Raw genomic sequence first — 23,190 nt, forward strand, 5'->3', positions numbered from 1 at the left:
GTCGGCCAGCCATATCGACAGCACCATATGAAGGCGCCCCTCTCTAGCAAAAAGAGCGAGTACTCACCTCCTCTACAGCTAAAGTGATTGCACCAGAAATGATGAGTCCAGGTCGCTTATATTGCAGGTCTTCGGGCCGCCGTTCGGAACCGGTGATGTAGCCCAAGGTGAAGGTCTGGCCTTGGGTTTGGGCTTCGTTTCGGGTTACTTGGGCATGGGAGTGGTCTTGGGTGTGGGTGTGGGCGTGGGTGTAGGTACGGGCATGGAGCAGAAGGACCCACGCTGCTAGCTGAGTGAGAACCGTGGTAGTCATGACTGGATCTGTTGGACAAGTGAGTGGGAGTGAGTGAAAGGTATGGTTTGGAAGAGAGAGAGAGAGAGAGAGAGAATAGTAATAGATGGGAAGAGTAACGGTTGTGTGACGGAAGAAGAAAACAGAGAAGGAAGAAAAACAACTGTGAATGGAGAGAATGTATATAGGAGAGAAAGAAATGGATAACAAGACGCGATAAATGCAGAAGATGGTTAAGAAATGGAGAAATGAGACAGAGAGAGAATGATTCCTGCAATAATATATAGAAGTAGAAAAATCGTGGAAGACATGAGAAAGTCATGTATCATCATCATCATCATCATCATCATTATCATCATCATCATCATCATCATCATTATCATCATCATCATCATCATCATCATCATCATCATTCATCATCATCATCATTACTTTACATCTCACCAAAAGATGGGGTGAGGTAGGATGCACATATAAGTACGAGGCTGATACGAAAGTGGGACAGCTGTCGACAGCATGCCTAGTTCAGTAGCCTGCACAGTCATTCGTACATCATTCAAGCCCTCGGAATCCTTGCGTCACCTCGCAGGCCTAACGATCTGCACATATTTCCATTTGCATTCTCCATTATACAAAGCGAGGCAAAGGGAAACAAACAAAAATATGGAAAGCTGCAGGAGAGGAGACAGAAGGATAAAGGAATAGATAGAAGCGAAATAAAACGAAGACATCCAATGAAGAATAGCGAATGACAAAGGACAGAGGAGAGGAGATTGAGAGAGAGGGATGCAAGGTATTAGGAATGAACAAGAGGATGAAGAGGGAGATTAGAGAGACACAAAAGAAAAAGAGAAAGGTACACAAGGAGATTACTTGATACAAAGGAATGGGGAACAGAGAAGGAAACACTAATTATGGCTGCAACCATTATGCAGTTAGAAGAGAGTTAAAATCAGAGGTGAACAGAGAAACAGATATGCAAAACAACACTGACTGAAATGAAGAAGTAGATGCCACGGGAGAAATGCTATCATGCAAATACGGTGATGGACGTAAAAATACCTGGTAACATGACAGTGTATTTGAAACCCCTTATGTAGTAAGGTATCTCATTTAAAAAACAGCGCTGAATATGTCCAAGTACTGATTGAACTCCCTGGTAAGCTCGTTGTCTTTTGAGAGCCCAGAAATACATAAAATATAGGTAGAGATAAAATACTGGATGATTAGAAAGGAATAACAAAGAATTAAAATGGTATCGAAACTACGAAGAGGCGTCAGCAATAATTTATGTTCATAAGAGAGACTGAATACTAGCAGCTTAGCATTATAGACCGGGGCCACAAGTCTTAACTATAGATACGTACAGAAGAAACATGTGTCAAAGTAAAAAATTACGCTATGCGTTACCACAGGCGAGGCAGATCGCTAGGAATCACTGTGTATTTTGAATAACCAAAGTTCTGCGATTCCCAAAGCAGTGCAAACGCTTCACACCTTTTCTGTAGATACATAGATATGAGAACTATTATGATCATAGAGTCGGCATCGTGCCTTAATATGTTATAGCACGGGCGCAGTAGAGTATGAGGGTGATATAGAGATGTGACCACGACAACAATGACGAACGAGGGAGGAGGGACGGAGGTAGAGTGATGAAAGGAAGGGGAATGAATAGGACGGGATAGCGAATCCAGGAGGGGTGGAATGAGTAAGGAAGAGGGTCGGGAATGAGAATGAAAATGAGTTTGAGGAAGGGAACATGTTGGGGAAGGGGGGCAGACTGATGAGGGGAGAGGGAATGAATAAAGGCAGGGCAGTGAAATTAGAAAGGCGTAATGGAAGTGAGGGAGGGAGGTGGAACTGAGAGTGCAGGAAAATTATGAAGACGGGAACGTGTGTAAACCAGATGAAGAGATGATAGGATGGGACGGAGGAATCAGCTAGGATTTTTTGGACTCATATTTAAAAGGGTATTGAAAGGAGGTGGTGAAATAGAAAATAAAATAATGAAACAGTAAGTGATAGCAAAATTAAAGGAGCGCGAGGAAAACAGGACGAGGAAGGAGCAAAGAGGAGGTGTGGCAGCAGTAAGGAGGGCTCGAAAATGCACAAGGAGGATAAGAAAGGTGCTTTGAAGGAGGGGAACTTTTTGGAAAGGTGGCTAGGAGGTCGAAGGTGAAGTTGAGATGAGGGTGACGGAGAAAGGAGATTGTGAGAAGGCGGGCGGGGAAGGGGAAGTAAGACAGTGAAAGGGAGAATGATTTGGAGGGGGAAGGGAAAGGGAAGGGAGAGAATGAGGGGGAGAGTGATGGGGAGGGTGAAGGGGAGGGGAAAAAGAAGGAGTTGGGAGAGAGTGAGGAGGAGGGGAAGGGGAAAGGAGAATATGACCTCGGAAAGGTGAAGAGGAGAGAGAGAAAGATGATGGGATTGAAACGTGGAAGAGGGTAAAGAAAAACTAGGGGAAAAGAAAGGAGACAGGGAAGAGTGTAGGCTATAAGGGAGGGTGATCGAGTGAGGGGAAGGGAAGGGTGAGGGGAAGGGGGAGAGTGGGGGGGAGAAGAAAGGTAAGAGTGAGGGAAAGGGTGAAGGGGATGGAAATGGGGACGGAGAGGCTGGATGCGGCCAAGATTAAACCAGACTTTAACTTGGGACGGTCTGACTTACATTACTTTGGACACATGACTTCATATGGTTTATTCCTCGAACCTGAGGCGGGGTTGTCATGGTTGGCGCGTTTTTAACGAGGAAATATACCCCATAAATTCGTAATTATTGAAAGCACAAATTCTCCAGCGACCACAAAGGATAATCTGTGGTGTATTGTGTGACGAATTATTCTCTTCTACAAAGAGAGTATGTTTTCACCCGTGTTTGTTAGTTTCTTTGCCTGTTAGCAGGATTATGCAAAAACAAAGAGAGATTTGAACCAAATTTGGTGGATCGTATTACAGATTCTGGATCCGGAAAACACTTTTTGCGAAACTCTAATCAATGATGAGAAACCCTAACCCATTATGAAGAGTGGTTTGGAACATTGTCCTTGTCGGAGTGATGCGCTCTGCCAAGTGTCCCTCTGGTTCACTCTGAATTCCTCAAGCTGGAGCAAAGATAATAACTAATTTTCTGACATGAACTGACAGTATTAAATGTTTCTTTTCTCATAAATTAAGCGAAACTTTAAATATGTCAGCTTTTGTCTAAGCATTTAGGTATCGGTGATCAAGCCTAAGCGAGTTAATTTTCTCTCTACTGAACCCTTTGTTTTCAAATGCAGCATCAGAGTTCTGAAATTCATCGACGAATTTTCACAATCAGATACACGACTTCATGAATGTCTGTGTGCCCTCCTGAATGTATGTATGTATGTGTCCTATTTACGTAATGTGTTTCACTCTCATCTTAAATGTCGGGACCAGCTGCCTAGCCCCGGGCTCCTACGCTCCTCATGGGGCAATGTAGGATTGGATGATGGATGGATGGATGGATTGCATACAGTATATGGGACCATAATAACCCAGTTGTATTTATGGTGTGTACCGGTATGTAGGTATATATGTGTTGTACAGGTATGCGTGTAGCCAGATACTGATATCCTCGCCACTCTCTGTTCGTATACTTCATTTTACCGGTATGTTTTCTATTTCCAGGCGATTTTATTAAAGTAAGAAAGCGAAGCCTGACAGTGAATTGGCTAACGAATACTGTTTCTGACTGTTGCTACAAGTATTCTATCCACCACCACAGCCGCCACCTAGGCCTCCTTTCCCACCCCTATAGGGGTACAGAGAGCCAGAAAATACTTGATAGAAGAAGAAATTAACCAAAGTTTGCCCAGTTGAATGAGCCACATTCCCATTCGCTCACTGTTCAAGCTCCCTGAGTGTAATGAATACAGAATAACGAAAAGTAGTCATCGGTCTGAAGCGATTATAGAATTTGAAACTGTGTCGAGCTGGGGCCTGAAAGGCTGCACGACAAAATGGTGTGTAAGATTATTCTGGTCTTTGCTGTATTAATGTGGCTTTAAACCGACGTGTGTGTGTGTGTGTGTGTGTGTGTGTGTGTGTGTGTGTGTGTGTGTGTGTGAATCAAGGTTACTGCGTATGGTGGATGACAATAAACTAAGGGAACCGAGTGTTCAAACAATTAGAGATTCTTCAATAATAATTTGGTGTTATTGATTTAGTGTTTAATACAAGTATATGCCTACGTTTTATCTATGTATTTTTCCTCCTGTTTATAAAAATAGTGTTGCTTATTTCTTTTTTATATTTTAAGATTTCTGGGTGAGATGAGGGAGGTCTGTGAATAATGCATTGTTTTCGCATCCTGAGAAAGAGAGAATGAGAACTGAGGGCGAGGTAGCTGATGGAAAATGAGAGTTAGTGAGAAAGCCAGGGAGGAGAGAAGAAAGGGGAGAAGGAGGGAAGAAAAGAGGGGAGGAGGAAAGAAAGTAAGAGAGGGAAGACAAGAGACAGAAGGGAAGAATAAAGGGGGAGGGGATGAAGAGAACAACAGAAGGAAAACGAGAGGGGAGGAGGGAAGAAGAGAGGGAAGGGAGGGAGGAAAGTCAGGAGGGAAGAAGAAAAAGTGAGGAAGCAGAGAAGAAAGGAGAGAAAAGAAGTTAGATGGGAATTAAGAAAGGAGGGAAAAAGAGATGAGAGGAGGGAAGAAGAAGAAAATTAGGACGGAAGAAAAGAAGGGAGGAGGAACAATACAAGGGGAAACTGAAGAAAGAGGGAAGAAAATAAGATAGGAAAGGAAGAGAGGAAAAAAGAAAGGAGGAAGGAAGAAGTAAAGGAATTACAGTATAGAGGAACTAGGGGGTAAGAGAAAAGAGGAAGGAAGCAAAAATGGATGGAAAATGATAGAGGAGAAGGAAGGAAGGGAGAGAAGCATGGACAAGGGTGTGGGGAGGAAAGCGGGAGAGAGATAATGCTAAGCTAAAATAAAAAAAAAGAACTAAAGTGTGGATGGACGAAGAGAATGTTGTAAAATTAAATATGAAATGTGAGAAAAAGTGAGAAGCTGACGAATAGAGATGACAAAAGTGTAAGAAGCAATGAGTAAGGAAGTGGCTGAACGAAAGATTTTGAGAGAGAGAGAGAGAGAGAGAGAGAGAGAGAGAGAGAGAGAGAGAGAGAGAGAGAGAAGCGTAATGAAATGGGAAAAGGATGAAGGCAGGTTTATGGAGATTTAAAAATTAAACTGTGAGGCGGGAAGAAAGAATTTTGTGTGTTGTTAATAAACAGGGAAATGCAGCGAGGTGAAGTGATGTAATCTGGGTGGAAACGTGTTGTGGACTGAGATGAGAATGTGGGGTAATGAAATGGAAAGACAGAGAGAGAGAGAGAAGCGTAATGAAATGGGAAATAGATGAAGGTAGGTTTATGGAGATTTAAGAATTATACTGTGAGGCGGGAAGAATTTTATGTGATGTTGATAAACGGGGAAATGCAGCGAGGTGAAATGATGTAGGCTAATCTGGGTGGAAATGTGTTGTGGACTGGGATGAGAATGTAGGGTAATGAAATGGAGAGAGAGAGAGAGAGCAGAACAAGAAAAATTAAGCTTGATTTTATAGCTCTTTTTCGCTTTCTTTTAAACGACTTGCGAAGGAATTGATGACATAATATGCAAAACAGACAGTGGACACAAGAGCAAAATAAGCAGTCTGTCGCCAAAATAAAATTTCGTCGTAGTGGAAATAATAGCAAAGTGAAGAGTAAGCGCTGAGGAAAGGACGAACATACTTCTAGTAAGGCGAGTTGTCATCATGTGATTGTCGGATCCACGATTAGGGAAGAGAGATATCAGAAATCCCTTTAATAAAAATTTTAAGTTTTTATTTTCCACATTTATACTTATATACCACAAAATGTTGCTGCTAATCCCTTACTAACATTTCTTCGGGTTTTCATTTGCACCGATCCGCACTGCCGGCGTTACGCTACCGAAAGGCCTACTATAATAGTAAGCCTTTAATCCAAAAGGCGCTGATATTTTTATTTTCATTTTTCTTGCCCCCTCAGGGCAGTAATTTTTTCTTAATGTTCTGGCAATCAGATGTAGACATTATACTAAATGTAAGGTTGCACCCATGTTTACACAGAAAAATCTTAGGTTTCCATAGAGCATTCCCTCCTCTTTGTAAATATCTATCCCCTAATGTTCCTTTGTTATTATGCTCTCCCTGACTCTGGCAGACAGATAAACAGGAGTGAGTAGGTGAAGGAGGTTGACAGGAAATGGAGATAGGGCTTACGAGCGGTGTTTCATATTGCATGTCTGAGCGCTTCATCTCAAGGAGTAGGAGAGCAGCGATCTTTACGCACATACGCACGCGATTGGACGCACACACGTTACATACACACCTAGACACACACACATGTACATACTCGTTCACACACACACACACACACACACACACACACACACACACACACACACACACACACACACACACACACACACACACACACACACACACACACACACACACACACCCTTATCCTACGTGTAATCAAAGAATGTCATGCAGGTATGGGGTGATGAATGGCTGGAATTGATGTGTTGATTTTGTGTGTGTGTGTGTGTGTGTGTGTGTGTGTGTGTGTGTGTGTGTGTGTGTGTGTTGCAGGGTAAATATTATTTTGGTGTAAATTTCTAAAGTGATTGAAATAAATCTTACGGGTTCTAGAAAATAGTGACGGAGTCTTCCGTTCCAGATTTCTGTAAGCTATGTCAGCCACATTGAACTCGTCTTTGTATAAGTAGCAGTCAGTATGCAAATCAGTCAATCGATGTGCCAGTTTCTCTAGTTAAGTGGCATACTCTTTAATTTAGCTTATATTAAATTATTCTCAGCCATGTTAATATTTATTTGTTTAGCCTAATATGAAGTTTTGTTTCGGCTCATTGCTGATCATTTGCCTGTGTGTGATTTTTACTGACCGTCCGTTTCACTAGTTGCCTGTTTAATGACTCAACGAGACTGCCTGTATCACTGTCCATCTCTCTGCCTGAATGTTTGTCTGCTTGTATAGCCGCCAGCCTGTATTGTCCAACACCTAATCCCTGGATCATCCAGGTTGGACCCCAACAAAAATGCCTCCCAAATCTGAAACATTTTTCCATCACTCCCTTCCTACACTGCGTCCACAAATAACGTGCGCGCACACACACACACACACACACACACACACACACACACACACACACACACACACACACACACACACACACACACACACACACACACACACACACACACACACACACACAGGACCCCCACCAGGTAAGCAGCTGTGGATAGACTAGCTTCGCGGTGGGACTACTCTTTTCACACTATTGACATCTCACAGTCTACGAGTACATTATTGTTTGGGATGTTTTCCTCCTGAATCCACCTATTCTTACTATATCCAATAGGTTAAATAGTATTCGGCTGAGGAGAGACGTTTTTCACTTCATCCTCGTCTTCCTCCTTTCTCTTTCCTCTTATGTTCCTCCTCCTCCTCCTCCTCCTCCTCCTCCTCTTCCTCCTCCTCCTCTCTTCCTCCTCCTCCTCCTCCTCCTCCTCCTCTTCTTTTGTGTGGTGTGTTGCTTCTATATTTAGGAGTAAGTTTAATGAGATGGTTTTTAAATCCAGCTTTTCCTCAGTCTCCTGCTTTCACGTCTCCTCCTACTTATCTTCATTTTCCTTGTCATCTTCCCTTTTCTTAGCTGCCTTTTTCCTTCCCCTCCATGCACCTCCTTTACCTTCTCATCTTTTTATCCTTCTCCTCCCTTTCTTTTTTTCTGCATTTTAGTTGTTTGTTTCCTCTTCCTCCTCCTTGTCTCGTGCATTTCCCTCCTTCCCTCCCTCCCTCCTACTGTCCTTCCATTCGGCATCCTTCCTTTCCTCCCTTCATTCTTCCTCATTCCCCCCTCCCTTCATTCTTCCTCATTCCCCCCTCCCTTCATTCTTCCTCATTCCCCCCTCCCTTCATTCTTCCTCATTCCCCCCTCCCTTCATTCTTCATCCCCTCTCCGTTTTTCCATTTTCCTTCCTTTATTCCCTCCATTCTACCTGCTTGCCTCCTTTCTTTCATTCTCCATTCATTCAACATCCTTCCCTTTCTCCCTTTGTTCTTCGCTTTTCCCCTCCCTCCATTCTCTCTCCTTTCCTCCCGCGCGTCTCCACCTGTTGCTTCACAATAAACATAGTCTTCATTATCCTCCTGTCTCAGAGTCCCCTTCTCTCTCTCTCTCTCTCTCTCTCTCTCTCACACACACACACACACACACACACACACACACACACACACACACACACACACACACACACACACACACACACACACACACACACACACACACACACACACACACATCTTTACCCCTCCTGCCCTTCCTTTTCCTTTCTTTTCTCATCTACTTCAGTCTCTCTCTCTTCTCTTCTTTTCTTCTTTTGCCCCGTCTTCCATTTCCTCCTCGTTCTCTCCCCTTCTTCCTGCGCTTCCTCCTTCTCTTCCTCGTCTTTCCCTCCTTGCTTTCGTTCTTATTTTCTTTCCTTCCATTTTATCCTTTTCCTTCTTCATATTCGTTCCTCCCTTTCTGATCATTTTCATCCTCCCTGAAGCGTTCCCTTACATCTTATTCTTGCGTTTTCTTTCCATTTTCCCTGTTATATATCTGATTCATCTGTTTTTTTTCTTTCTCCTTTCCTTCCTTCTTACTTCTCTTGTTTTCTCTCTTCTCTTCTCCTTTTCCTTCTTTCTTTGTTCCATCACTTCTCTCTCTGTTAGTTACCTCTTTCTTCTTTCATTTATCTTCTTATTTCTTCTCTCCTCCTCCTCATTTTCTTGCCATTTCCACATTCATCATCGTCTTGACTCCTTCATTTTTATCATCCTTCACATCCCTCTCCTTTTCCCCCCTCCTCCTGATCCTCTTCCTTATCAACATAACAACATCAGCAGTTTCAAGAGCATCTGTATTTACTTCAGCATTATCACCATCATCAAATCTTCGTCGTTTTAACACTTTTTTTTTTTTCCTCTTTCTTTTTGTTGTTCTCTGTCATCATCATCATCATCACCTGATGTTTCTCGGTTTCTTCTCTTCTTCCATATCCTTTTGTTCCCTTTTTTTCCCCTGCATTTCATTACATTTTTCGTCATCATCATCATCATCATCATCATCATCAGTAGTAGTATAATGCACCTTCAGTTTCCATCCATTATAATTTCCTCCGCTCCATCCTTATTAGAATTCCTTCTCCTCCTAATCCCCTTTCTTCTCCTCCTCGTCATCATTTCTGGCGATGTTGATGCTGCTTTGCATCTTTTTCTTCTTCATTTTCCTCTCCTCCTCGTCCGCCTTCTTTTCTTCTTTTTCTGACTACTACTACTACTGCTACTTCTACTACTACTACTACTATTGCTGCAGCTACAGCTACTACTACTACTACTACGGTACTGTTTTTTCTCCTCCTCCTCCTCCTCCTCATCATCATCATCATCATCATAATCATCATCATCTTCTAATCCCCTCCGTCCTCTGCTCCTCCTCCTTCTTTTGCTGCTCCATCTGAGCTAAGTATTCTATGGTCTGGGCAACTCGTTAGCCTGCGTGTAACGAGACGGGAGTTGTATCAAAGGGCCTCGTTAAACCCTGATCAGTCACCCATCTGGCTGCCTCAGTGACGAATTTTGGCCTTATTAACAGTTTCTCTGATATATATGTTCATACTGTTTATCTTTTCTGTACATTGACAATTGTTTTAATATCATAACTACTACGATTCGGTGAATTGTTTTATTGACACCAGAAGATTTACCTCAACTGATAAATCCTTCAAAAACTATCTCGAATGGTCTTTTTTCTGCTATTAGAACTCCTAAATATTATATATATATATATATATATATATATATATATATATATATATATATATATATATATATATATATATATATATATATATATATATATATATATGCCAAGAGCAGGCAATCTTTGGGTAAGAGAGAGATCGGGTGATGATGATGATGAATGAAATCGGAGCAGTAAGAGAGTGAAGTGTACCTGTGCAGTGCCGTTTGGCCATTGCACAGTTCTGGAGCTTCGTTGTGTTTCATCAGTATCGGTTAAGCCTTGAAAACTGGATGAAAGTGCTTCGAGCTGATTGGGTGTTCGCAGTTTTAGGAGCCATTTCATCAGCGTTATGGATATCCTGTAAAGCATTTAGTTTCGAGATGCATTTTGTAAAAGATTATTTGTTATTTTTCTTTGTAATTTTTTACCGTGTCTACATTTATAGTTTTATGTTTTTGAAATTCGAGCTATCATCATCATTATGATCAATAACTCATCCAGACCTCTTTTCCTGCCTAATAGGGATTGGGAGCCACGCTGGCTGACTGACTACAGCTTTTACCTCCCTATCTGCCTGTGCCTCCCTGCTCCCCTCCCTCCTTCCCTCGCGCCCTTCCACTTTCCTTCAATTCTTCTTTCCTTTCTCCTGTCCTTCGTCCATTCCTAGTGATCTTCCATTTCTTCCCATCTCTTTCTTTCACGCTGCGCTTCTCGAGTCCCTTTTATATTTGTCTCCCCCCATACCTTTGTTGCTTCGTTCGTTCGTTCGTTCTTTCGTTCGTTCGTTCGTTCCTTCCTTCCTTCCTTCCTTCCTTCCTTCCTTCCTCCACCCACTATTTTAATCCTTCTCGTTTTCCTACCTCGTCTTCTGTTCTCTCTCGCACACCGAACGCTCGTCGCAGAGGTTGTGTTTCGGCTCAGAGGGCAAACAATTCTCCTTCGTTACGTCTGGAGAGTTCGGTGGGAATCTGGGGGAGAGGGGAGGCGGAATTTGCTCTTCGCCGAACCGTCATGTTTGTCTTCATCTCTCGTCTCTCTCTCTTTTCTCTCACTCAATCGTTTTTAATTTCTTTTCTTTGCCAGCCGGTCTGTCTGGCCTCTCTCTCTCTCTCTCTCTCTCTCTCTCTCTCTCTCATAGCCCACATGCTCGAAATAGGCTAGTCAGCCATCTTCCTTTCTCCCAAAGAACTTCATATCCCGAGCTCGATTCAAACTTTTCCCCACCCTGGATCGAATTGTACCACCTAGAGCAACATTCTCTCTCTCTCGTTTTATTGCTGTCTCACACTCCATCTTTATTGCCTCTCTCACCCCAGGTCACTCAGCCCCACACCAGCTTCTCACCCCAATTTTGTTCATTCCGGTCTCTTCCCTATCTCGCTGTTTCTTTCCTTCTCATTCCATGCCTGTAGCGGCTGGAAATAACACAACGAGCTTTTCTCCCCGTAATTCTATTCTTTGGTGTTTGTATGTCCTGCAGAACTGTGTTGTAAAAGAAAGTTTGTTTTAAAAAGAGGCTTTCTCGACCTAACCCGTAAAACACTTCTGACAATTTATGTTTTACTGTAGACAATGCCAACCTGTGTTGCCCGCCACTGTTGTTCTTTCATCTTAACTTGGGCCAAATTTTCGTATTTTTGCACCTTACGTCACGCGCCACAGTGGTAGAGAAGAGACAGTGATACTGCTTTATATCCTTCCTGTAGCACTTCTTCGTGGTTACCATTGTAATCTAGTGTTAATTTATCGCAATAGCTCATAATTAAAGACGGAGAGATGGCAGTTTTCGGCCAAGTTATGTAAAGAGTGTAGGAAAAATCCCGGTCTCTTTAGTAATATAATGTCAGTTTCTTTTTCTTTTGTCTTACCATCCGTGGGCAAAATTAAACAGCTTAAGAGTGAGCTCTAGTACTGAATGGGATAAAAATAGTCGCCATAAACCCTTTCAGTGTAATTAAGGCATTTTGTGTGTGTGTGTGTGTGTGTGTGTGTGTGTGTGTGTGTGTGTGTGTGTGTGTGTGTGTGTGTGTGTGCGTGCTTGCCAGCCTCGTACATTTTCTTGCACCTAAGGAAGGGGACTCTCCTAGTAAAATAGGATAGAAAATCTCCATTAACACCTTTACCACGATCACGAGGTTATTTCCTGGCTTTTGCAAATTGACTTTTATTTAGTTTAGGAAGAAGTTTTCTTTGTGAAAGGGTTAAGCACACTGTTAGAAACTAGCGCGTAGCAAGTTAGATTGAATAAATTTACGGATACATTCCTATCTAGTGGACTTAACTGCCAGTTAATCTCTTTAGTCAAACTAGGTATTTTATATTTTTACTGCTGCTAATGTCAGGCGACTGCATTTCGTTTGGGAAGAGTTCACAACTAGTGTAGCGGTTAATCAAGGTTATGCCTAGCTCTGCTCTTCAAGAAGTCTTTCCCAGACTAACTATATTAGTCTGGAGGTAAGAAGAATAAAGTACGAATTGTCATCGGAATGAAGAGGGCACCTTTTTAAAAGGCAGTTTTCCCAACACAAAATCATCTTGCTCTGGTGAGAAGAAAATACCTAAGTGGCGAGGATGAATTACCGGTGTGTGTGTGTGTGTGTGTGTGTGTGCGCTGGCGGAAATGCGGTGTAGTGTGGTTGTGTGGTGGTGTTGGTGGTGTTGTCGAGCCTGGGGGCAAGTCACAAAGGTGCTATTGTTTGTCTTGCGGCTAACACTGCCACCCCTTTCTCTTTTATTACTCTCCTCATACGTTACCGCAGGCTAGCTCGCGTGGAAGGCTCGCGCTATCTATTACCTTTTGTCTTTTTTTGTATCCGACTCTGGGTAGAGGCTAGGAGAAGACTTGTTATTCAGAGGCTAACACTCCCACTTCTTTCTTACTGTCTTATTATTCTCATTCAGCTTTGCCTCTTGGTCACCTGGCATGATTTGTCTGCCTGTTTTTTTTGCCTTCTTTATGCATACGAGTGTGGACAAACGTTAAAGATGTTTTCCACCTCGTAACACTCCCAACCCTTTCCCTTTTTATTACTCTTACTCTCCTTATATAATCATAGACGGCTCCCCCTATTAATTTTTGCAACATCCACAGGGACGCCCAAAACCAGTGTTTGTGCCAAACCGTGTCACTCAGTCACTGGCTGAATTTCTTCATCTTACAGATGGATGGAGTCTGGGAAGTTCCATGCGAAGGGTTTAATGAGCATCAAAATTTCGCTTCCATCGATCATACCGCACCCACAAAGGTCCAGGCCTTATGTTGGGTGAGCTGAGGGATGAGGGTGTTGGGTATTTGCAGTGTGCTTCGTGTGCATCTGGCGAGTGTTTGCCATTGTGTGCGAGTTGTGCGTGATGTGCATCTTGGATGTGTCTGAGGAGTGTGTCCAAAAACTAAGGACACATTTTGAGATGTGCTGAAGGAAGAAAGTAATAGATGAAGGGCGGAATGAAAAAACGAGGGAGTGAAGTGGAGGCAGAATGAACAGATAAATAGAAAGAATGAGGGGAATATGGAACAAGGAAGGAACGACGAAAGAAAGGAAAGAATAGGCAAAGGAATGTAGATTATTGGAGCCAGAGAGAACAGAGGGAGGAAGAATGAAGGGAGTTTGGAGGGAGGGAGGAAGGGAGGTGGGGTCGGTAGGGAGAAGAGTAGGGAGGTAGGGAGACGGATTAACGTTACCATAGCAACCACAGCACTCCCTCTCCAGTCCTCATATACCCGCCCTTATATTCCAGCCCTCATATACCAAGACTTACCAGACCTTACATACCAACTTTTACACCAGGTCTCATGCAAACTCTTACCGTATAGGCTATACCAGCTGTCTTATACCAACCCACTTATCTCAGCCCTTATATAACAGTCCTTATACACCAGCCTTTGTAATTATACCAGACCGTATATACCAGCCGTCTTATGCCAACCTACTTATCCCAGCCCTCAAATAGTAGTCCTAATGTACCAGCCGTTGTAATTATAGCAGGCCATATTACCAGCCTTCATATACGAGCCTTCTTATACCAGCACTCACAATTCCTTTTGTTCCATCCCTCATATACCAGACTTATATACTAGCCCTTTTGTATCAACCCTCATATACCAGTCCTCTGATATCGGCCCTTATATACTATCCCTAACATACCAGCCCTTATAAACCAGTCGTCATATACCAGCACTCAAATACCAGCCCTTACATACTAGTCCTCATATTCCAGCCTTCATATATCAGCCTACAGACCAGCCCTAATATACCACCACGTATACACCACCCCCTATACCAATCCCCGTAAATCAGCCCTCACATACCAACCCTATAAATACCAGTCCTTGCATACCAGCCCTAATATACCCGTCCTCATATACCAGTTCCGACATATTTTCCACCCTCATGTACGATCATCTAAAACTTATTTGTTAAGAAATATTACCAAAGATTACATTCTGCTTTACTTAGAGTTATTTTACGACGCGAGGGATTAATATAATTTCTTTTTTTTTCTTGAATTATGATTGCTGCTCCTTTTTGTGCCTAGTGATATTCGTTTTTTGTTAAAAATTTTAGTTACATATTAAATCACCTTCTCGTTTTACTTTCTTCTGTATCTCGATGCTTGTGTGTGTGTGTGTGTGTGTGTGTGTGTGTGTGTGTGTGTGTGTGTGTGTGTGTGTGTGTGTTCTCTCCAACACACACACACACACACACACACACACACACACACACACACACACACACACACACACACACACAGGCATTCATACAGTCATTATATCCTTCGAATTCATTACATCTCGTCGACATCCACAGACATACAGACGAACTCATTAAGGAGAGAGCCAGACATCATTAAGAGCGAGATAGAGTAAAGGAAACGCGAGCTGTTGTTTACGGGCTGGTATTTATGCTGCTACTTGTTTGCTGCTCTGGCTTTCTTTAATCCTCTCACATTTTTCCTCGCACTTTTAAAAATTTTCTCACTTTTATCTGTCTTTTTCTCTTACGGTCCATAGTTTGCCTCATGGTGTTATTGTTGCTTATTGTTTATGCTGCTAATTTTTGTACACACTTTCTTGAAGTTTCTCGCGTTTAAGTCTCTTTTTCTAGTTCTCTTTTTTTTATTCCTCTTTTATTTTTTCTCCAGACGTTGTTTGAAGTTGTGATTATGTTGATTCTTTGCTATTATGGCAGTTTTTCTCTCACTTTTCTCACCTTCGTTCTCTCACGTTTCTGATTTTTACTTGTGTTGCAGTTAGGGACTATCATTAGCTGCTCTGTCTCTTTAATTAATGGAGTTTTATCCCTCTCTTTTTCGCCCTATTTCGTTTCGAGCTTTTTTTTATTATGGCTGTCATTAATGCCTCTATCTTTTCACTCATTCTCTCTCTCTCTCTCTCTCTCGGCTTCATCTCAACCGCCTGGCTTCTTATTTCTTTTCCTAACTTTTTTTTGCCAAATTCTTTTACTGCTGTTAGTTTATTGTCCAGTCTTTTCCACTTCCGTGTTCACTTTCTATTTCTTAACTTTTCATTCTTCAATCCTATTTTCCTTTTTCTTTCTTCCCTCTAGTCTCATTTTCCATCTACAGTCTTTCTCTTTTCCCATACTTTCCTGTTTATCAGAGTTTTTTTTCCTTCGAAACTTTCACCTTCCCTCAGTCGCTCCATCCTACTCTCTCCTCTCTCCTTTTCTCTCTTCACCCTTCCCCAGCTCTCTTCTGTCTTCCCCTTTCTCTCTCTTCTTACACTTTTCCCGTGCTCTTTTTCCCCAGCATCCTTCATTCTCTCTCTCTCTCTCTCTCTTTTAGCTCCCCCACTTGTCACTCACAACTCTTATATTCATCTCCAGCTCCTCTTACTCCTCTCTTCGTCCCCTTCTTTCCTGCTCCGTCTGTAGTCATTCTCTCTCTCTCTCTCTCTCTCTCTCTCTCTCTCTCTCTCTCTCGTTCACCTCCTCGGCCACTAAATCGAATCCCCCATTCACTTCGCTTCCCTTCACATCCGGGAAAATTCTGCATTTTTTTTTGTTTTTTATGACGAATGAGTTTCCGATGTCGGGAGGAAAGGTGTTGTCGTGGGCTTCCTTTGTTTGTTTGTTCGGTGTGTGTGTGTGTGTGTGTGTGTGTGTGTGTGTGTGTGTGTGTGTGTGTGTGTGTGTGTGTGTGGGAAGTGTTTATTGTAGATGTACGTGGGTGATGTTCGCGCGGGCTCGCGCACGTGTGTGTGTGTGTGTGTGTGTGTGTGTGTGTGTGTGTGTGTGTGTGTGTGTGTCTGAATGTATGTGTGTGGGTACGTGTGCGTATGAGGCTGAAGATCCCCTTTTGTTTCCCTTTCAATACATCGATGGCCAGACCGGCTCGAGGCAGGGCTCCCTAATACAGGAGTGTGAGACAGGGGGCGGGTGAGGGAGGGGAAGGGGTGAGGCAGAGGAAGGTGTGAGGTAGAGAAAATTGTGAGGGAGGGGAGAGGTGAGACAGTGGAGAGTATGAGGCATAGGAAGGTGTATGACAGGGAAGCGCTAAGGCAGAGGAATATGTGAGGTAGGATAGTGAGTATTCCCAGAACATGTGAATCGGAAAGGGGATGAGGCAGGGAGGTGTGAAACAGATAAAAATTGAGGCAGGGAAGGGCAAGACAAAGAGAAATGGGGCAGGGGATTGGTGAGGCAGAGGAAGGTGAGGGGAGAGTTGTGAAGCAGGTAAAGGGGAAGAAGGGAAAGGAAAGGCAGGAGGAGGTGAGCAGGGAGGGGCGAGGCAAGAGATGAGCAGCTACGGAAAGGATGAAGACAGGAGACATGATACTGTGGCAGTGAAAGTAATATTGTGAAAGGGATGAAAATAGTCTTAGAAAAAAATTGAAACGTATGGGAAAAAGTGTATTGAATATGTACTGTATATTGTGCATTTAGTTAGCAAAAAAGTGCATTGCCTATAATTTAGGTGGAATTAAAAGAAAGTAATCAGGTGTTCAAACTACATCTCTCTCTCTCTCTCTCTCTCTCTCTCTCTCTCTCTCTCTCTCTCTCTCTCTCTCTCTCTCTCTCTCTCCAAATTATGCCCTATTCAGGTTTAATGTGTCTCGCTGTTGAATAATCAGGCAAAACAGTACGATGCGAGACAGATATACAGCAGAGAGTTCCCGGCAACAGTTCACTGACAAACAGGATTGTGATGCGTGGTTCAGTATTTCCAGCTTGTACCTCTCTCTCCATACCACCTTGTTTCAGATTACAGATTCGGCTTGGAGTTTGGATACGCAGGACACGCAGTTGTCTATTGAAGCAGACATTTGGATCGGACAAAAGCTGAAGTTGCAGAGGTAATGGAGGTGAATCTGGCTAATGGTAAAGCTGTCAGGCGCGAAATGAAATGTTGTCACCTTAATGAGGCGTGTGGACAGACTCGTAATTTAACGTGAAAATCAAAGAGCTATCAGAGATGTTATATATATATATGGTTGCACTATTAATATTTACTCGATATTTTTTTTTTCAGACGTGATAAGGCTTTAATGTGGGTTGTAGATATGAGTAAGAGGAACGAAACTACTAAAGATCGTTGTATTTTACTAGAGAGCAATATCATGTTTATGGAAATTATATATGTACATAATTGGCACGACAGAAATAAATAAATAAATAGATAAACATGTATGCATGTACAGTATGAATACACTCATGAATGAGAAAGTCCTCTCAATAACAACCGTGTGAGTTATAGCTTTGATGGTATCCACGTGTATAATATAGCCCACGCTATAAATAACTGCTATCGAAGTGAGACTCTGTTCGTTTAGGCACGCACATCTGCACCACACAGTCACATATGCACAGTAATACAGTTTCCACGGTCATACGATTTACATTTGTCATAATTGCTTTAGCACTCGAGTATACTCTTCGGGTATATTCGCACGTGATTTTACCAGTATATACACTTGAACACACACACACACACACACACACACACACACACACACACACACACACACACACACACACACACACACACACACACACACACACACACACACACACACACACACACACTGAAGAATTTCCCAGAAAATAGACTTCGATATTGAGAATTCCTACACCATTTTTCCCCGGATTGCTCCCACTGGGGTGTTCTTAGTCGGTGAGGTGACGCAAATAAAGGTATGAAGTTGTCAGGTCCGGGAACTTTCCACTTAGTTATAAAATTGTTGATTTCCTTCTCTCCCTCTGAATCCTTTTACTCCTAAAGAGGAATTAATATGTTTAATTCTACTCGTAATATAAAATTGATGACGTCCGTCTCTCCCTTAGAATCCTTTTATTTATATAAGGTATTTTGTATTTATTTCAAACTACCTTATCGGTTTATGGAAAGTTTTCGAACTGGGGGAGTTATATGTACCCTTCACTATCCTGTTCACTCCCAGGATGCTCTCTTGACATCCTGAGCGCTGGGATGTCTTTTGCAGTTTTTCTTGCCCTTTCTTGGCGATTATCTTCATCTTAGGAGGGATGGACGGGTTGGGTTACATTTAGCTTTAAACACATCATCATGCGAGAGGCCATTCTTTTAATGAATATATTTTTTTGTGGGCGTTAAATACTGCTTGAAGTATTGCTTTTCAGTGCGAGATCTAATTTGATTATCATCGTCTGGCAGCAGCAAGAATATGCTAGAAAGGGTGCCCTCCGAGTTCAGATTAAATTCCTCTCATAACTGCGAGGATGGAATAAAATTGACGATCTCTGGCTGAGGTACTAAAAAGTCGGTGAGGCGATCATGATGAAGTCGTCATGATCTGGGGCTCACGAATCTTACAATAAAATTGTTGGCATCCATCTCGCCGTTTAACTAGGGAGCTCGACGGGGTGTGAAATCGTACCCTGTTGGATTATCTGTTTGACCCCCGGCTGAATTGACTGGTTAGGGAGGGCTGGGTGATGAGGTTTGGTGGGCTGGTGAGGCTGAGTGATGATGCTTGTGGGCAATTGGGGCTGAGGGATAAGAACTGGTAAGGCTGGGTGATAAATGCTGGTGGGTGAGGGTTTGTTGAATGTTGGTAAGGGGTGGTAAGGTAGGACTGGGTTATAAATGCTTGTGTTGGCTGGTAAGGGAGGGTTGGATGATGATGGCTGACGGACTGACAATGAGATGATGAGGACTGGTGAGGCTGGGTGATGAACGCTTGCAAGGGTTAGTGAGGGAGGACTGGGTGGTGAATGTTGGTGAGGACTGGGTAATGAATGCTGGTGTATATGGGCTGAGTGATGATTGCCAGAGAGGTTGGTGAGGGAGGGGTGGATGGTGGATGTTGGTTTAGGTTGAAAGGCGAGGATTAGGTGAAGAGGATAGATGAACTTGTGAGGCTGGTGAAAAATGAATTACACGAAGTAGAGAAGCGGGTGAAATTTAAACTTCATTTACCGGTATTATGAAAGTGGATTATTATTGAATTACAAATGGTATGAGGGTGGGTGAATATTAAGTGACAGACAGTATGAAAGTGGATTATCACTGAATTACAAATGGCATGAAAGTAGGTGGATATTAAGCTCCATTTAGTATGGAAGTGGATAAATTTCAAACGGTATGAAGTTGGGTGGATATTAAGTGATAGATATTATTCAGGTGGATCAACAATGAACTCCAATAGTATGAAAATTGGTAGATATTAAATCGTTGGAAGTATGAAAGTGGATGTCCGTGATTAACCAGTGAGGGATATGGCGATGAAAGGCTGATGATATCAATGAGAGATGATTCCCAATTGGCAGATGGTAGGATGGGGAACGGAATTATACTCTCAGCTAATTCCCTTTGAAATGTTACCTGAAAATGATCATAGCGAAGGAAATGAAGAGGAATAATAAGGAAAGAAAATATGCAAGAGCCATTTTTGCAATACAGCATTAATGTTTCGAAAGAGTATGTACAAAGGTTGTATTGTTATATATGTTTTTTTTTTTTTATTATCCGTGTCAGTCTATCTGTCTGTCTGTCTATCTGTGATTTACCTGTTATCTACCTATCTGTCTAATCATCCACCCATCCATCGAGCCTTCTCAGTGCCTTTGTAGGTGTATCACTCTAATCGACCTATCTCTTTTCCTTAACCATTCATCCAGTCTGTCTTTTTATATACGTACCTGTGTATCCTTATTACAAATACCCTTATCTGACGCCGCATCCTCTGATAAAAGAAAGGATCTCAAGGCATTTTGTTCCTGCTCACTTACAACCCCTCTCTCCTATATACCCAAACATTTATTCTGCTTTATCTTTCTGTGTTTGTTGATGCACGTATGATTCATTTGCTGCTGTTATTGCTGGTTGTGTAATAACCCGTCCCCGCTCCGGAGGGGCTCGGGGACGGGTATTATTTTCACTGTCTGTCTGTCCGTCTGTCTGTCTGTCTGTGTCTGCCTGCCTGCCTGCCTGCCTGCCTGTCTGCCTGTCTCCGTCCGTCCGTCTGTCTATCTGTCTGTCTGTATGTTAGCAGTTTTAAGCGAAAACTACTGGTGCGATTTTGACTAAATTTACAGGGATGATGGGCTGTGACCTTCTGATCACCTTATTAAATTTTGGGCCAAATTGGACCAAGGCCTAGGCTGTAGGCCCAAAATGTGTAAAAAAACGGGGACGGGTAGAAATCGTTTTCTTCGCCGTAACTACTTTCAAATTCGTCATATCGACATGAAACCGAAACCTACAGGTGCATCTTTCAAATCTGCATCCCATAACATTCCTCATTACATCGGAGGGGTCACGCCTCAGTTAGCGGTAGGGGGGTCAGATTCAGGTGGGTCGGGCCTAAGATATCAAATGGGCATAAAATCGTTAATTTTCACCCAATTTCCTCCAGATTTGATGTGACATATTTGACTAGATATCCTGTTGTGTTTATACGTCAGCACTGAAATGACTGTAGGAGACGGTTTTGCTGTGCTATGGCATCGCTTCTTCTTGTTTTGTTGTTTATATTGATGTTATTGTCGGTGTTGCTAAAAATGTGCTTGGTGTTGCTTTCTTGTTGGTGATAGTTTATTTAATACATTTTTTAAATTGATTCTCGGAGCATGGGTGTTGAGACAATAAGAGTGTAGCTGATTTATTTTGTCAGACTTTTGGATACTTTCCCCTATCATTTTATTTTCTTGTTCTGTGGTCCTTGTCTCACCCCATCCTCGGGTGGGACAAGAGTTCTGGATGAAGATGACGATGATGATGATGATAATGATGAATCTTGTTACATTCAAAGGTCCAAGCAAAAATACAAAGGCAAACAGAAACAAATAACGAACCGAACTACACTACACAACCAGATGGAGACAGACAGACAAACATGCAGACAATATTACGTGTGCCTGGCGAACGAGATAACAATAGCCAAGGTGAGGTTTCGGCCCAGGTGCGACAGGTGAAGAAAAAAGAAAAAAGAGGAAAAGAGGAAAGGAATAACAAGGACGATGGAGAAAGTGACGTATATCAGATAAAGGTAGGGGATGGCTGAGAAAATAAAAGAAAATACAGACGATGGGAAAAGTGATGATGAAGGAGGATTTGGATGAGAAAACACGGGAAAATAAATCATTGTTAAAGATGAGAGAAGTGACATATTTTTACGGGAAGATCCTGAGAAGAGTGAGAGAGAGAGAGAGAGAGAGAGAGAGAGAGAGAGAGAGAGAGAATATTGTTGGACGGGAGAGAACGACGGGAGAAGTGACAGTTTTGATAAAGGAGAAGGATGAGAAATGGAGGCGAGAACTGGGGAAGATCTGGAGGTGTCACAGTAGAGATATTGGAAGAAATATAGGAGAAATATTGGCAGGGTTCTTGTTCGTGGTAACTTTATTTTGTTGTGAAGTTAGGTTTGATATTTTCCTTCTTTCTCTTTTGTCATTATTATTATTATTATTATTATTACTCCTCCTCCTCCTCCTACTACTACTACTACTACTACTACTACTACTACCACCACTACTGCTACTACTACTACTACTGCTACTACTACTACTACCACTACTGCTACTACTACTACTACTAGCACTACTACTACTACTACTACTACTACTACAACTACTACTACTACCACCACCACTACTACTACTACTACTGCTACTACTACTACTACTATTATTACTGATGTCGTTGCTACTAGGTGAAGGTGCCTGCCATCCACTCACTTGATGTACAGTAGTGTTACCTTCAGTTGGCTCCAAAATCAGGGAGAACCCATTGATTTCGGTAGTCATCATCCTCTTCAGGAAAATAAAACAAAGGGAAGAGAGAGAGAGAGAATCCGGCAAATCCTTATTTACTCTCCCTCACAATGGCAGAAACTTCTCCTCACTCTCTCTCCTCTTACCCATTACAGTAGTCCTGCTTTCTCTTTCTGTCTTCCTCCCTCCGTTTGTTTTACTCTTCTACCCTTCTCCCTTTTTTCCCTCTTCTCCTTTTTTCTCTCCCTTTCTGGTCATGCAAGGGTGTTTCTCTCTCTCTCTCTCTCTTTCTTTCCCTACCCACCAGCCTACCCACCTGTCTATCTGTAATACTCTATCTGCCCCTTTAAATATCTGCCTATCTTTCTGTCTTTTTATCTGTCTGTCTGTTTGTCTGTCTGTTTATCTATCTTTTTGTCTTTCTCACTTTCGCTTTGACTTGAAACGATACAATTTTTATTTGCTCGTAGATATAAAGAGTGTCGAGGGGTGTGAAAGTCAGGGAAGTGGCAGAAAAGGAGGCGAAGTGAAAGTAGGATAAAGGTGAGGTAATAGAAACAAGAAGGGGAAAAGAAAAATAGGAAGAGAAAGTACTGAAAAAGGAGGAGAGGAAGAGGAAGGGAGAAAGAAGGAGAAAAGTATAACGGGACAAGACAATGAAGGAGGAGGATGGGAAAAAGTAGAGAAAATGGAGGAGCAGGAGTTCAAATAGCTGATGAAATGAAGGAGATAGGAAAGAGGAGAGATGAGACGTGGAAAAGAGGAAGAAGTATAAGGTAAGAAGGGTAAGAAAAGGTGAAGAAATATGGAAATAGAAAGACT

At 42.4% G+C, this 23,190-nt stretch overlaps 1 protein-coding gene across 1 annotated transcript in view; it reads right to left on the reverse strand.

The window, feature by feature from the left end:
• LOC145413756 (guanylate cyclase 32E-like) overlaps positions 1-23,190 on the reverse strand; it is a 196,190-nt gene that overhangs the window by 95,978 nt on the left and 77,022 nt on the right. Inside the window, exon 4 of the mRNA XM_080283413.1 lies at positions 68-289. Within this exon, the coding sequence (XP_080139539.1) occupies positions 68-289 (222 nt within the window). The remainder of the gene's footprint in view (positions 1-67; positions 290-23,190) is intronic.

The sequence above is a fragment of the Coenobita brevimanus genome, chromosome 97, assembly GCF_032717465.1.
Source record: "Coenobita brevimanus isolate Jiangsu-jjx chromosome 97, ASM3271746v2, whole genome shotgun sequence".
Taxonomy (NCBI): Eukaryota; Metazoa; Arthropoda; class Malacostraca; order Decapoda; family Coenobitidae; genus Coenobita; species Coenobita brevimanus.